General features: G+C 34.9%; 1 protein-coding gene and 1 long non-coding RNA gene across 3 annotated transcripts in view; one reads left to right on the forward strand and one right to left on the reverse strand.

Annotated features, from left to right (window-relative positions):
- The window catches only part of LOC137248971 (uncharacterized), a 45,480-nt gene extending 36,535 nt beyond the window's left edge, over positions 1–8,945 (reverse strand). The window contains exon 1 of the long non-coding RNA XR_010952227.1: positions 8,803–8,945. This is a non-coding gene — a long non-coding RNA (uncharacterized lncRNA). The remainder of the gene's footprint in view (positions 1–8,802) is intronic.
- The window catches only part of aspr (asperous), a 34,373-nt gene continuing 23,411 nt past the window's right edge, over positions 4,075–15,036 (forward strand). For both annotated transcript variants that reach the window (XM_067780002.1, XM_067780003.1), the window contains exon 1: positions 4,075–4,258. In XM_067780002.1, coding sequence (XP_067636103.1) covers positions 4,256–4,258 — 3 coding nt within the window. In that variant the 5' untranslated portion in view covers positions 4,075–4,255. The remainder of the gene's footprint in view (positions 4,259–15,036) is intronic.

Consider the following 15,036-nt stretch of genomic DNA (forward strand, 5'->3'; position numbering starts at 1 on the left):
TTGATGTCTTATCATAAATCGCAGAGAATTAGGGTTCTTCTTTAAGTTGCTGGATGAAGTAAAAACTTAATTAATGAAAATAAATTATATAAACGAAATTTTTAAGAAACATGCTTAGAAGTAATTTTAAATTTCGGAATGATACATTTTTCAAGCTTAAGGAGGCGAATGAAAGAAACTTAGTAATACTTGAATAAAAAAGAATGGAAATTACATAACTAGTTATTTGTAGACCAAAAAAAAAAAAACATATTTTAGATAATATTTGTAAAACAATAGGTAAATGAATGAAAAAAAAATTATAAGTTGTGCTGCATATCCCGCTTATGAATCGAAGTAGCTTTGTCTTCTTGGAGATCGACTAATGAAGAAATGAATCGAGTCCTCGTCATCCAGCAGCATCTTCTGCAAAGTGAAGTTCTTAGTATACGACATCGTTGGAGCATCAGACCAACAGAGCTCAGTAAGAACGTGCACTGCGGTATTGTTTGGTTTCATAACAAAGCTCCTCCTTGTTCTATTTAAGCACACCAAGCAAGTCCATTAAGTACCTTAAGAGTTTACAGGCGTTTCGGTTGGTATTAGCAAGTTTATTGCCCTATTGATTCCCTCCGCCAAACTCGTTTATAATAATCTTGATGCTAGCTAGAATGCATTACCCTGCTTGAATCTCCTACGCATGTATATAAGGTTCCTATTTTTTTTTACCTCTCCTCCCGGCCAGCGGGTTAATGTTCCCATTGCTTTTTTTATCTCTCCTCTTAGCCCGGCCGGTTAAGTTGCTTAGAATGTCCCCCCCCCCCCCTCGTAAGAGGGGACCTAAAGGTTCGATGAGGCCATATCAAATTGCTCCCAAGATGGTCGTGATAAAACCTTAATGGTGCTAATTTCCAAAACGTAAAGGATCAATAACCCGCAAATGACCAGCATCATCAATAATACTCTCCAAAACCTTCGGGGACCTTCGCAAGATGAAGAAGAACACGTTTCTACATGTATTTTTATATTTTATTTTATTTCAATAATTCTCTATCACCTTTTTATCATTTTCATATTCAATAGGTTACTCATACGCCCTGTCAAATCTTTTACTGTGAAAGTAAGATTTTCTCACTCAAAAGCAAGTTTGGTGCGATAACTCAAGCCAAAGTCGTCGCTAGTCTTACGACCCTGGTTTACTCTGCGCACGTTTCTCTAGACTGTGTCGGCGCTTGGCAGTGATTAGGCAAAGCCCTCCGAGTTTATTTCTGGAAGTTTATTGGAAGAAAAGCTAGGTTTGAATCTTCTTGGAGGTACATATGTCAAATTATGATTATAACTTATAGGTTAGGCCAGCTCTCTTGCACAGTTTTAGAATCAATACCTAATATCGATGCAGGTTTCTATTCATTAAAAGACTCGCTACGTAGCAAAGATATACTTCTAGATGGGGCTAACATCAGCCCTTGATAATTCCTTCGGATAACATAGCTACGGTTTTGCAGGTATGATATGTCCCTCAAATTCAAGTAGTTGGCGTAGGTGGGGAGTAGCCATCTAGAAATAACCTCCCAAGGCACTGCAGCCCCGCCTCCCAGGAAAATATGAAACACGAGGAGGTCCTCAATCTTCTCAAAACACGGTCGGTAAATTATTTGGCCGAGTCATGCCTGGTTAACGCCGCCTTCACAGAGTGAAATAACCAATTCTTGCAGAAGAGGAAAGCACACTTCTTGATTAACAGGTTAACTCATACTTCTCCAGAATCAATCCCGATATACTTAATATACATATATCCTACATGTACATGTAATGTGTCTCCACATGGCACCATCCATCTTTTCATGAGAAACCTACGCCTTTTCTTCGAACTTCTTTTGATGGATATCAAGTTTGTTCGTGAAAGGTCGCACCCATTGGCTGGGGGCGAAACACTAATAAAACAACAATAACCGAGATCTTTAGAGCTGCAGAACATATGTTTTCTGGTCAAGATGACAGACAATTTCTTTAGCTCACAGGGAGGTGACTAGCAACCGTCTAAGGCCAGCAATCACTGACGGTAAGGTAACGAATTCATTTGCAATCGCGGCATTGCGAATTCATTGCACCCTTCCAGGTTTTCGAAGAAACTTTTTCAAGAGACAGGTTTGGCTCTTTTTATTCCTAACTAACAAATATCCTCCCCAATACTATTACTCTATTCATGTCTACATAAAGCGATCTCGTCATTCAATTTGTGTCAATAGACGCCGTAGACTTCACGGGAAGCAACACTTCACCCCGTATAAGGCACTTTCATAGTTCTGATGATTTCATGGCGATTGCGTAGCCTTTTGCTGAGCATGAGTATAGAGTCAAATATTAAAGCGAGCTTCTTAAAAAAGGCACTTTTCAACCTTCTGGGAAGGTATAGAGAGACAAAGCTTGCATGCAATTTCTACAAACCCCTACACGAAGAACGCAGTAACCTTCAAGCAATTATGGGATGCAGCAACAGTCGCTGCATTCCTTTCAAGTGCCATATTTGAATAGCATCTACACCTCCAGAGTTTACAATTACAATTTATTGCGCTTCTACAGAGGTGGTGTATTGCAAACGAATTGGATGATTTTCTAGCCCAGCTAATATAAATTAGATTACATGCAGGTACAAATATATTTTCCCATACACGTTGTCATGCTTTTTATTTGTTTTGAAATTTAAATTAAAAAACTAATTAACTTGTTTTTACTTATAAGATGTGACTACTCCCACACGCCCACGCAGGATATTCACTAAGTAGCGCTTCTAAATTTAGTATTGTTTGACAAGGTATGTACTTGGTGGATGTTTGTGAGCAAAACCAAAATAAAACAAGTAAGGACGGGACTGTCTTCGGCTGTGCCGAAGACTACATACCTTTCATGAATGGGGCTGAACAATAATCTTATCCCGTTCGTAATCTCCAAATAATCGAATGTATAAGATAAGAAATATATAATGAACAGATGTACATACCTAAACGATTTTTAAGATAAATATAAAATACAAAATGGCAAAAAAACCCCTTATCTGAACGATCGGTTGTATGGGATATATATTATATATAGCTCCGATCAAAATGATTTTTACAGGAAATCTATGATATATTAGAAGATATATCACCAAGTTTCAAGTTTTTATATTGGAAACTAAGTGAGAAATGGCCAAAAATGTTTCTATCTGAACGATCGGTTGTATGGGATATATACTATATATAGCTCCGATCAAAGTAAATTTTTCAAAAAATCTTCTATGATATATTAAAATATATATCACCGAGTTTCAAGTTTCTACTTTCTAAATTAAAGGAGAAATGGCCAAAAATTTTCTATCTGAACGATCGTTTGTATGGGATATAACTATATATAGCTCCGATCAAAGTGATTTTTTCAGGATATCTTTTATGATATATTAGAATATATATCACCGAGTTTAACGTTTATACTTTCTAAATTGCGGCAGGAATGACTAAAATCGTCTTATCTGAACGATCGGTTGTATGGGAGATATATGTTATAGTGGTCCGATCCTACCGGATTCGAAAAATGTCTTATATAATACAAAACACATCCTTGTGCCAAATTTCATTGAGATATCTCAAAATTTGAGGGACTAGCTTGCGTTCAAACAGACAGACGGACGTACAGGCGGACGGACAGACGGGCATGGCTATATCAACTCAGTTCGTCGCCCTGTTCAATTCGGTATACTTAATGGTGAGTCTATCTTCTATATTTCTCAACGTTACAAACATCGGACCAAAGTTAATATACCATTTCATGTTCATGAAAGGTATAAAAATAAAAACAATCAATTAATCTCTCGCTCAGTTAATCTGGAGTAGAAAGTAAAGCAAAATTATATGAGTGAAAAGATAGAATTTTTTAAAGATTTACTCAAAATACGCAAACAAGTTTCTATACCCAGCTTACAAGTTTGTACTCAGCCAATTGCTGAGCTGTCGATCAGCTGAGCGCATGCGTAACTTTGAGAACAGCAAATCGTCTGCCTTGTCAGATCTCAGGCGCTCAATTGCACAACAGGAAGTATAAAAGGCAAATAACATTGACAACTTACAAGCAGTTGTAGTTAAAAGTCGACGGAGGCGTGCTAAATTCAAATATTAATTAAGTTTGCTGACAGAACAGCCGATTCTGTTTTTCTAAGTTGGAGCAAAGTGCGCTGTTTAGTTAATTTGAGTTTGTGTGCGATTAAAAGAAACAGAAAAAAGTTTAAAAATAATTAAATAAAATGGTGAGTTACCCAGAAGTGGCCGTTAAATTCGTACATTATAGTGCAATTGTCATAAGAATATTCAATCAAGCTTTTGAGGGTTAAAAGTGAACGAATTGAGAACGTGACGCGAATTTTAATTCTATAGGAACTTTTTATTGGAATTTTATGATCGCTCTTACAAAAAAAAAAAAATAAAAATATATAACAAAAGTTTACTAATATACATATAAAGTCTCAATTCACATTCATACAAACATTGTTGTGAAGATTTATTGTATGGTGACAAAATCTGATGTGCCAAAGGTCTAATTAGCTGGCGGTGAATTTATGCGAATGGCAAGAACAACGGAAAATAATGTTTGTATTTATTGAGGACGAAATGGCAAGCAGCTTCAAAGCGCCGAAGCTTAGGATGCCGTTGTATTTCAAGGTGCCAGCTATACCTTTCAATTTAAATATTTGAGAAGCTCGTCAGGCCCAACATTCGTCGTAGAAACTGTAAAGGCCTGCAAATGCCAACTAATTGTTAAATCAGTGTTAAAAAATACTACCCTCGATGAGTCTCAGGCGTGCAAGTTAATAGGACATCTCCCTTGTAACATACAAGCTCACGGTACCAAAATTAGGGAAACACCATGCCAACTCGACAGGTTAGCACATTCTACATTAAGTAACGACACTTGGGTCCGTATTACGTTTTACGATCATAACTGAGAATTATTTCTATAGAACATAATTTGTAAAAACTGGCTCGAGATCAGGTGTATTAAAAAATGCAAAGTTCTTTTTTTGTTTTTCCCGATATATTTCAACTCCTTCGGAGATCGTCTTCAGGGGATATATGAGTTCAAACATAATTTTCATACACAACCGCTTAGTTAGCCGTGCAATTTCGCTCAAACGATAACTTTTCAACTGTCAAACCTTTTTTTAAATTATAATAAGTTATGGATCTAACGAGTATTATTTGTCGCTAATTCACATATGTCATCAATCCGATCAATAATTTCACAGCTATTGTAATTTAAATATGAGTTTCGATCACTGACTGTAAAAAGTAATACGCGCCTTGATTTGTTGCTAAAGGTATGCCTCTTCATCAGAAAAGAGATATGGGCATAGTCGAGAGTGTGGCAAAGATTCGCGCTCTATTCTACAAGCCATTTTAGAATCGTCCGTTAAAACGAAAATGGGCAAACGAAGGTTTTGTGGCGTGTTATCGATGTTGACCACCAAAGGATAAGATCCGGTGCGTTCCGGTAACAAGCACCATTAAGGTACTAGCCCATCTCAGGAACGATTAAATATGACCACTTTGATCTTTCCTCTGCCGGTAACTCTAGGGCCAATTTATCCACTAAGACTAAGTTAAAGTTTATACACATATAACTAAATATAGCTAATTTTTGAGCTTAGAATTCACCGAGTCGGAATTTATTTGACAGACCAAGGAATGATCTTTGTAAAATATTTTTTGAAAATGGGAAATATTACACAGTCTATTTTATACAATTTCAAGCTCTCTTGACCTTCATTGGCGTGAAATTTTGAGCCTTACGCTCGCTAGCTCCTATCCGTAAATTCTCGGGCTACCCCGGGCAACCAAAATAATGCACGTATTTTTTGAATTTTGTGAAAGTTTTTGACTTAATTGCAGTTCGGCTTCGATAAAAAATTACGAATAAATCTTCTTCCCTTCGTAGCGATTAAGGCACTCGCTGGAGGTTTTGGGAGTGTTATCGATGTTTCTGTTTCTTTGTTGGATATATGTAGATAAGAAGCACCGTTAGGGTCCTAGCCCGACCATCATGGTAATGATTAAAAATGACAACGTTGACCTCTCTAGGTCATCCCGCTCCCCACGCCCTAGCTCCATGAGAAGCTTGGGGTCACCAGAGCCTTGCCTGGGTTAGGGAACCTGTTAAGTCCCTTGAATTCCTTCGGTTTATTTATCTGATTTCTAAAAGCGTTAAAATGGCTGAAAACCCTTGCCCCGCTAAAAGGTCCTTCTATAAAAAAAAAGGTTGAGGCAGATTAAAACCGCACGTTAGAGCCAAAAAACTAGTCAAACATCTTACAACATTTAATCTCTTTTAAGTTTACGAATTTTCAATAATTTCTGCTACCAAAGCAATAAACGAAATATTGATATTATTTAGCTGTTTTTAAAATTCAAATGATTTTTTTGTTAAGCGCAACTGGAATCAAATTAGCAGTAAATTTAAAAATAATAAATAAAGAACAAAAACAAGAATAAATATAACAAAATTAATTGGAATAAAAAATCTAAGCTCAAAATATTAATTAACGATCATTCAATTTCTACTTTTGCTTTCCGTTTCAAAACCACTTTTAGATGACTCAAGCCTTCCATTAACTAATAAAAAAGGTAGCCTCAAATTTAGTATTTAAAAACCGGCTCAAAAGTACGTACGTAGGTGCTTACAATGAACTGAACTTGATTTTTTAAATTAATTGTCTTTTTTTGAAAATATGTCGCGTTTTATTTATCGTGTATGTATGTGTGTAGTACAAAAATAAATAAAAATTAAAAATATTTATAAACTTAGCGTTTTTTCACTGCAGTAAATATTTACTTTGTTTACGCATTAAATATGGCTTAAGTCAACACGCTGTCGAACAAACAACGGAAGATACGATATGTGCGCAAAACTAATGATGATTATCCAAAATTAGCTTAGTTAAACATTTGCTAAGTAAGTGTTTGCTTGACGATCACAACATAAATAGGCATTACACAAAAGTTTGCGAATCATTTTTGGGTCAAGTGCAGACAATTATAGCCGGATTGAAAAAAAGGAAACAAAAACAAAACAATCTATTCTGTAGCTTCCCGGTATAACTAAAAAAAAATCACACACAGCAGTTATCGAGAAACCCGGCCTTAACATTTTTAAAGCTGGTAGCAGTTTTTTTGTAGCTAACATATTTCTCAAATTAAATATGAAAAATACCAGCCCAAAATCTTGTTAGTACCGAACTTGTACTTATTTGGCAATTTAGGTCTAGTTCCCAACCAGAAATGTTTATCACTAGTTACTGGCTGAAAGAACTTCAGGGAACTATTTTTTTAACTTTAAGTGTAGACTTCTCCAGTTGCAAATTGAAACCCAGTTCTATGCACTCATCTTCAGGAAGACCGTTATAATCTATTTTTAAAGTACACTTGATCGTGCAGTTGTATGGTTAAGAAATGTCGGTATTACGGCCTTAATTTTAATATTTACAGATATCAAATTTAGCATTAACTCATTTTCGAGAAAAAGCGACTTTCTCGGTTATGCCAGGAACCCACACAGCTACTTCCTAAACTTTTTTCCACGCGCTCTACCACCATTATTTTAAGCAGTATTCTGTTAAAATTTGATCAGCAGAAAGATTAGTTTAGGTGCACTTTGATAACATTTTTACACCAAATCTACACCTTTTCCAAGTGTACTTCCGAGCACGTGAATTGTGCTTCAGAATAGTCAATTGTACTTCAGAACCCGTAAAATTGATTTCAGAATAGTCAATGTACTTCAGAAGCTGTAAAATGTACTGTAATGTATAGTAAGTTGTACTTCAGAAACCGTAAAACTAATTTCAGAATAATCAATTGTACTTCAGAAAACGTAATGTGGCCTTTCAGCATAGTCAATTATACTGCAGAAACGGAAAATAGTATTTCAGAAAACGTAAATTGTACTTCAGAAAAGGTAAAATGTGTTTCAGAATGAACGTACAAAAAATTGGTTTGCCGTCCACTGAACAGCATTTTCTAATTCTGAAGTGTAGTATAAAACTTTTTAAGTGTCACTGAAGCACTATAAGTGGTTTCTGAAATACAATTAATGCTTTTTAAAATACAATTTACAATATTGAAGTACAATTTACGGTTTCTGAATTGAAATTTGCTATTCTGAAATACAAATTACGTTGGCTGAAGTGCACTTGACTACTCTGAAGTACATTTTACGACTTCTGAGCTACCAATTTACCGTTTCTGAATTACAAATGATTATTCTAAAGTACAATTTGCCGTTTCTGAACAATATTTTATAGTTTTTAAAGTACACTTGAAAAAGGTGTAGAACATATATGTAATACTCCTATATTGCTAATAGAAAATGCTCGCAATGTTTTTTGGATGCGAAATCAAAGCAAGACAGCCTATAAAATTGTTGTGATTGTAGCAGCATAAGTGTGACAAGGAAAAACTTAAATTTTGTTACATTTGAATACAAAAACAAAAACATGTAAACAGCAATATATCGGCACTCTGATGTTGGGAATGTACTTAGCTTTTTGTAACAATATAGAAGTATTACATATATGGTGTAGAATTTTAAAGTCTTTCAAATCGCCCATCAAAATTCTTACTGCAAAAAGTCAATTACATTTCATGAAGTTAGGCTCATTTATTTTATATAAATTTAAGAATAAAGCAAAATTTGGGAAGTATACTTCTACTAGCCTAGCTAGTTAAACTGGTTTCACATCTTATATCTCAAATAGTTGTTGGTTAGGCTAAGCTTAAATTAAGTTTTGCATACACTTACCATTATTTAGTCATATTTATACTCCAGTAAGTACAGTTTTTCAGTCACAGGCCGCTTTTGGTGTAGGCTTTTTTGTACGGCAACACTGGTTCTTCGTTATCTCGATAATTTACAGATATTGCAACAGCTGGGGTTTTTTTACATATTCGACGCTATAAATGAGAAGAAAGAAACAATCCTGTAATAAAAAAGTATAACGGATAAAAATAAAATATCTGTGTATAATTAAACTAATCCATTTATCTAAGCATCACTATAGCCATCATCCAGTGAGTTTTCTAGCTCCGTATCATGTTCTGGATCATTAGAAGATTTGAGAAGCAGAGGTCGTGATATTTCTATACACATGAGTTGTGAAAGGCAAATTATTTATCTGGCTCCGGATCTTTGCGACGGGATGATGGCTTATGATCAGAGGAAATATTAACTATTCAATAGGTGTAAAAACGGAATAACTTTGAAATGTGCTCAAAATAAAAACGCAAACAGCTGATCAGTTAAGATGCTGATTGATGATTTTTCTTATTTTTTATAATAATTTTAAATGTTACATAGAAAGAGTCACCATGTGTAGATGATATGAGTTGTCAATTCAAGCATTGTGGATAAGACAAGTGTGATAACTTCTGCAAAGACGTCAAAATTACAAATAAAATGGATCACCTGATTTGTAATTGAATATCGCTGTCTCATTCTGTATCTCTTTCTATCCCCCGCTGAAGATAGCCGGCCCTATGCGGCGCCATATTGAACACCCTGTCAAAACGCTAAAAAGTAGCCATATTGAACATCTTGTCAGGCAGTTGACGGATAAATCACACTTGTTTTATCCACAATGAATTCAAGTGTAATTGATTTTGAAATTTAAAACTCGACCAACCTTCTTCTGTACGTGTGTCTGTGACTGATTTTCATGAAATTTTGTGTGTGTTTTCAAGGGGATTTGAGGTTGCTTCGGACTTACAATTTGGTCGGGGAAGTGGACCATGGACCGACCTATTCCAAAAAATCTTTTTTATGGTGCTATTCACTAGAATTTCGGCACAGGGGTACCCCTTTGACCAAGATAATATTTGAAAACTTTTCATTCCGGGAAGTAGGCCTAGGCCGACCTATTCTAAATAAAAATAGTATATGGTGCGATTTGCTTGAAATTTGGTTTAGGGGTAGTTCTGTGACAAGCTCAATATTTGAGAAAATTTTCTTACCGGGAAGTGGACCGGGCACCGACCTATTTCAAAAAATATTTTTTAAGACGCGATTCGCTTGAAATTCGGTACAAGGGTACCTCTTTGAAAAAAATAAAATTTGATGCAGGGACACCCCTTTATCAAGCTTAATATTTGAGAAACTTTTCTTTCAGGAAATTTTACCAGAGACCAACCCATTGGAAATAATTTAATTCATAGTATGATTTGCCTGAAATTTAGTACAGAGTCTCCTCTCCGATAAGCTTCGTATAGGTTCATTTTATATATAAAAGCGAATTCAAAATCTGTTGGTAACTTGATAGCTCAAGTTTCGATGCACCAATTTTAAAAATCATAATTGTTAGTTTCGTAAGGTTTGGTGTATGGTTTGTATGTGAGCTTTAGCTCGATGGTTTGTATGTGGGCTTTAGCTCGATATGTGGACCCACTTCTGAGATATAGATCAAGATGTAGACCAAGGTGATCCCAGAATTTGTTTTCACAACATGGTTTTGAAATAGAACGTGTTAATGAGGTTTTTAACTAGGGGGGTGGTTAAGAATGAGAGGGAGAGGGAAAGGGAGAATTATACAAAAAGCTATAGGCTGAAAAAGAGTAAAATTTAAATAAGAGATAGGAGTGGGGTTTGGAAATGGGAGTTGGAGGAGGAGTTTGAGGGGACGTAGGAATGCGAGTGGAAGTGGGAGTGGTAGGAAGATAAATGGAATAAGGGATAGACAAGAAATAAGGAAGATAAAGCGATAGAGAGTGAATAGGGGAAGTAAGTATCGCTTTTGAAATATAGGTAAACCATTTTTTTTTTAAATTCACTTTTTTTGTTATCTCAAAAATTTTTTATAAAATTTGTAGATTTAAAGAAACAAGGTTATAAGTCAAGTTTAAAAGTTTTTGCGCAAATATTTTGTTAGCTTTCACAAAACACAAAAATTGATATTTTTTGTAAAAGTTTTTACATATGTATATGTAGCCAGTACCGAAAACAGAGACATACAAATCAACACGCTGTCGAACAAACAACGGAAGATACGATATGTGCGCAAAACTAATGATGATTATCCAAAATTAGCTTAGTTAAACATTTGCTAAGTAAGTGTTTGCTTGACGATCACAACATAAATAGGCATTACACAAAAGTTTGCGAATCATTTTTGGGTCAAGTGCAGGCAATTATAGCCAGATTGAAAAAAAGGAAACAAAAACAAAACAATCTATTCTGTAGCTTCCCGGTATAACTAAAAAAAAATCACACACAGCAGTTATCGAGAAACCCGGCCTTAACATTTTTAAAGCTGGTAGCAGTTTTTTTGTAGCTAACATATTTCTCAAATTAAATATGAAAAATACCAGCCCAAAATCTTGTTAGTACCGAACTTGTACTTATTTGGCAATTTAGGTCTAGTTCCCAACCAGAAATGTTTATCACTAGTTACTGGCTGAAAGAACTTCAGGGAACTATTTTTTTAACTTTAAGTGTAGACTTCTCCAGTTGCAAATTGAAACCCAGTTCTATGCACTCATCTTCAGGAAGACCGTTATAATCTATTTTTAAAATACACTTGATCGTGCAGTTGTATGGTTAAGAAATGTCGGTATTACGGCCTTAATTTTAATATTTACAGATATCAAATTTAGCATTAACTCATTTTCGAGAAAAAGCGACTTTCTCGGTTATGCCAGGAACCCACACAGCTACTTCCTAAACTTTTTTCCACGCGCTCTACCACCATTATTTTAAGCAGTATTCTGTTAAAATTTGATCAGCAGAAAGATTAGTTTAGGTGCACTTTGATAACATTTTGACACCAAATCTACACCTTTTCCAAGTGTACTTCCGAGCACGTGAATTGTGCTTCAGAATAGTCAATTGTACTTCAGAACCCGTAAAATTGATTTCAGAATAGTCAATGTACTTCAGAAGCTGTAAAATGTACTGTAATGTATAGTAAGTTGTACTTCAGAAACCGTAAAACCAATTTCAGAATAATCAATTGTACTTCAGAAAACGTAATGTGGCCTTTCAGCATAGTCAATTATACTGCAGAAACGGAAAATAGTATTTCAGAAAACGTAAATTGTACTTCAGAAAAGGTAAAATGTGTTTCAGAATGAACGTACAAAAAATTGGTTTGCCGTCCACTGAACAGCATTTTCTAATTCTGAAGTGTAGTATAAAACTTTTTAAGTGTCACTGAAGCACTATAAGTGGTTTCTGAAATACAATTAATGCTTTTTAAAATACAATTTACAATATTGAAGTACAATTTACGGTTTCTGAATTGAAATTTGCTATTCTGAAATACAAATTACGTTGGCTGAAGTGCACTTGACTACTCTGAAGTACATTTTACGACTTCTGAGCTACCAATTTACCGTTTCTGAATTACAAATGATTATTCTAAAGTACAATTTGCCGTTTCTGAACAATATTTTATAATTTTTAAAGTACACTTGAAAAAGGTGTAGAACATATATGTAATACTCCTATATTGCTAATAGAAAATGCTCGCAATGTTTTTTGGATGCGAAATCAAAGCAAGACAGCCTATAAAATTGTTGTGATTGTAGCAGCATAAGTGTGACAAGGAAAAACTTAAATTTTGTTACATTTGAATACAAAAACAAAAACATGTAAACAGCAATATATCGGCACTCTGATGTTGGGAATGTACTTAGCTTTTTGTAACAATATAGAAGTATTACATATATGGTGTAGAATTTTAAAGTCTTTCAAATCGCCCATCAAAATTCTTACTGCAAAAAGTCAATTACATTTCATGAAGTTAGGCTCATTTATTTTATATAAATTTAAGAATAAAGCAAAATTTGGGAAGTAAACTTCTACTAGCCTAGCTAGTTAAACTGGTTTCACATCTTATATCTCAAATAGTTGTTGGTTAGGCTAAGCTTAAATTAAGTTTTGCATACACTTACCATTATTTAGTCATATTTATACTCCAGTAAGTACAGTTTTTCAGTCACAGGCCGCTTTTGGTGTAGGCTTTTTTGTACGGCAACACTGGTTCTTCGTTATCTCGATAATTTACAGATATTGCAACAGCTGGGGTTTTTTTACATATTCGACGCTATAAATGAGAAGAAAGAAGCAATCCTGTAATAAAAAAGTATAACGGATAAAAATAAAATATCTGTGTATAATTAAACTAATCCATTTATCTAAGCATCACTATAGCCATCATCCAGTGAGTTTTCTAGCTCCGTATCATGTTCTGGATCATTAGAAGATTTGAGAAGCAGAGGTCGTGATATTTCTATACACATGAGTTGTGAAAGGCAAATTATTTATCTGGCTCCGGATCTTTGCGACGGGATGATGGCTTATGATCAGAGGAAATATTAACTATTCAATAGGTGTAAAAACGGAATAACTTTGAAATGTGCTCAAAATAAAAACGCAAACAGCTGATCAGTTAAGATGCTGATTGATGATTTTTCTTATTTTTTATAATAATTTTAAATGTTACATAGAAAGAGTCACCATGTGTAGATGATATGAGTTGTCAATTCAAGCATTGTGGGTAAGACAAGTGTGATAACTTCTGCAAAGACGTCAAAATTACAAATAAAATGGATCACCTGATTTGTAATTGAATATCGCTGTCTCATTCTGTATCTCCTTCTATCCCCCGCTGAAGATAGCCGGCCCTATGCGGCGCCATATTGAACACCCTGTCAAAACGCTAAAAAGTAGCCATATTGAACATCTTGTCAAGCAGTTGACGGATAAATCACACTTGTTTTATCCACAATGAATTCAAGTGTAATTGATTTTGAAATTTAAAACTCGACCAACCTTCTTCTGTACGTGTGTCTGTGACTGATTTTCATGAAATTTTGTGTGTGTTTTCAAGGGGATTTGAGGTTGCTTCGGACTTACAATTTGGTCGGGGAAGTGGACCATGGACCGACCTATTCCAAAAAATCTTTTTTATGGTGCTATTCACTAGAATTTCGGCACAGGGGTACCCCTTTGACCAAGATAATATTTGAAAACTTTTCATTCCGGGAAGTAGGCCTAGGCCGACCTATTCTAAATAAAAATAGTATATGGTGCGATTTGCTTGAAATTTGGTTTAGGGGTAGTTCTGTGACAAGCTCAATATTTGAGAAAATTTTCTTACCGGGAAGTGGACCGGGCACCGACCTATTTCAAAAAATATTTTTTAAGACGCGATTCGCTTGAAATTCGGTACAAGGGTACCTCTTTGAAAAAAATAAAATTTGGTGCAGGGACACCCCTTTATCAAGCTTAATATTTGAGAAACTTTTCTTTCAGGAAATTTTACCAGAGACCAACCCATTGGAAATAATTTAATTCATAGTATGATTTGCCTGAAATTTAGTACAGAGTCTCCTCTCCGATAAGCTTCGTATAGGTTCATTTTATATATAAAAGCGAATTCAAAATCTGTTGGTAACTTGATAGCTCAAGTTTCGATGCACCAATTTTAAAAATCATAATTGTTAGTTTCGTAAGGTTTGGTGTATGGTTTGTATGTGAGCTTTAGCTCGATGGTTTGTATGTGGGCTTTAGCTCGATATGTGGACCCACTTCTGAGATATAGATCAAGATGTAGACCAAGGTGATCCCAGAATTTGTTTTCACAACATGGTTTTGAAATAGAACGTGTTAATGAGGTTTTTAACTAGGGGGGTGGTTAAGAATGAGAGGGAGAGGGAAAGGGAGAATTATACAAAAAGCTATAGGCTGAAAAAGAGTAAAATTTAAATAAGAGATAGGAGTGGGGTTTGGAAATGGGAGTTGGAGGAGGAGTTTGAGGGGACGTAGGAATGCGAGTGGAAGTGGGAGTGGTAGGAAGATAAATGGAATAAGGGATAGACAAGAAATAAGGAAGATAAAGCGATAGAGAGTGAATAGGGGAAGTAAGTATCGCTTTTGAAATATAGGTAAACCATTTTTTTTTTTAAATTCACTTTTTTTGTTATCTCAAAAATTTTTTATAAAATTTGTAGATTTAAAGAAACAAGGTTATAAGTCAAGTTT

Source organism: Eurosta solidaginis, chromosome 4, assembly GCF_040869045.1.
Source record: "Eurosta solidaginis isolate ZX-2024a chromosome 4, ASM4086904v1, whole genome shotgun sequence".
NCBI lineage: Eukaryota > Metazoa > Arthropoda > Insecta > Diptera > Tephritidae > Eurosta > Eurosta solidaginis.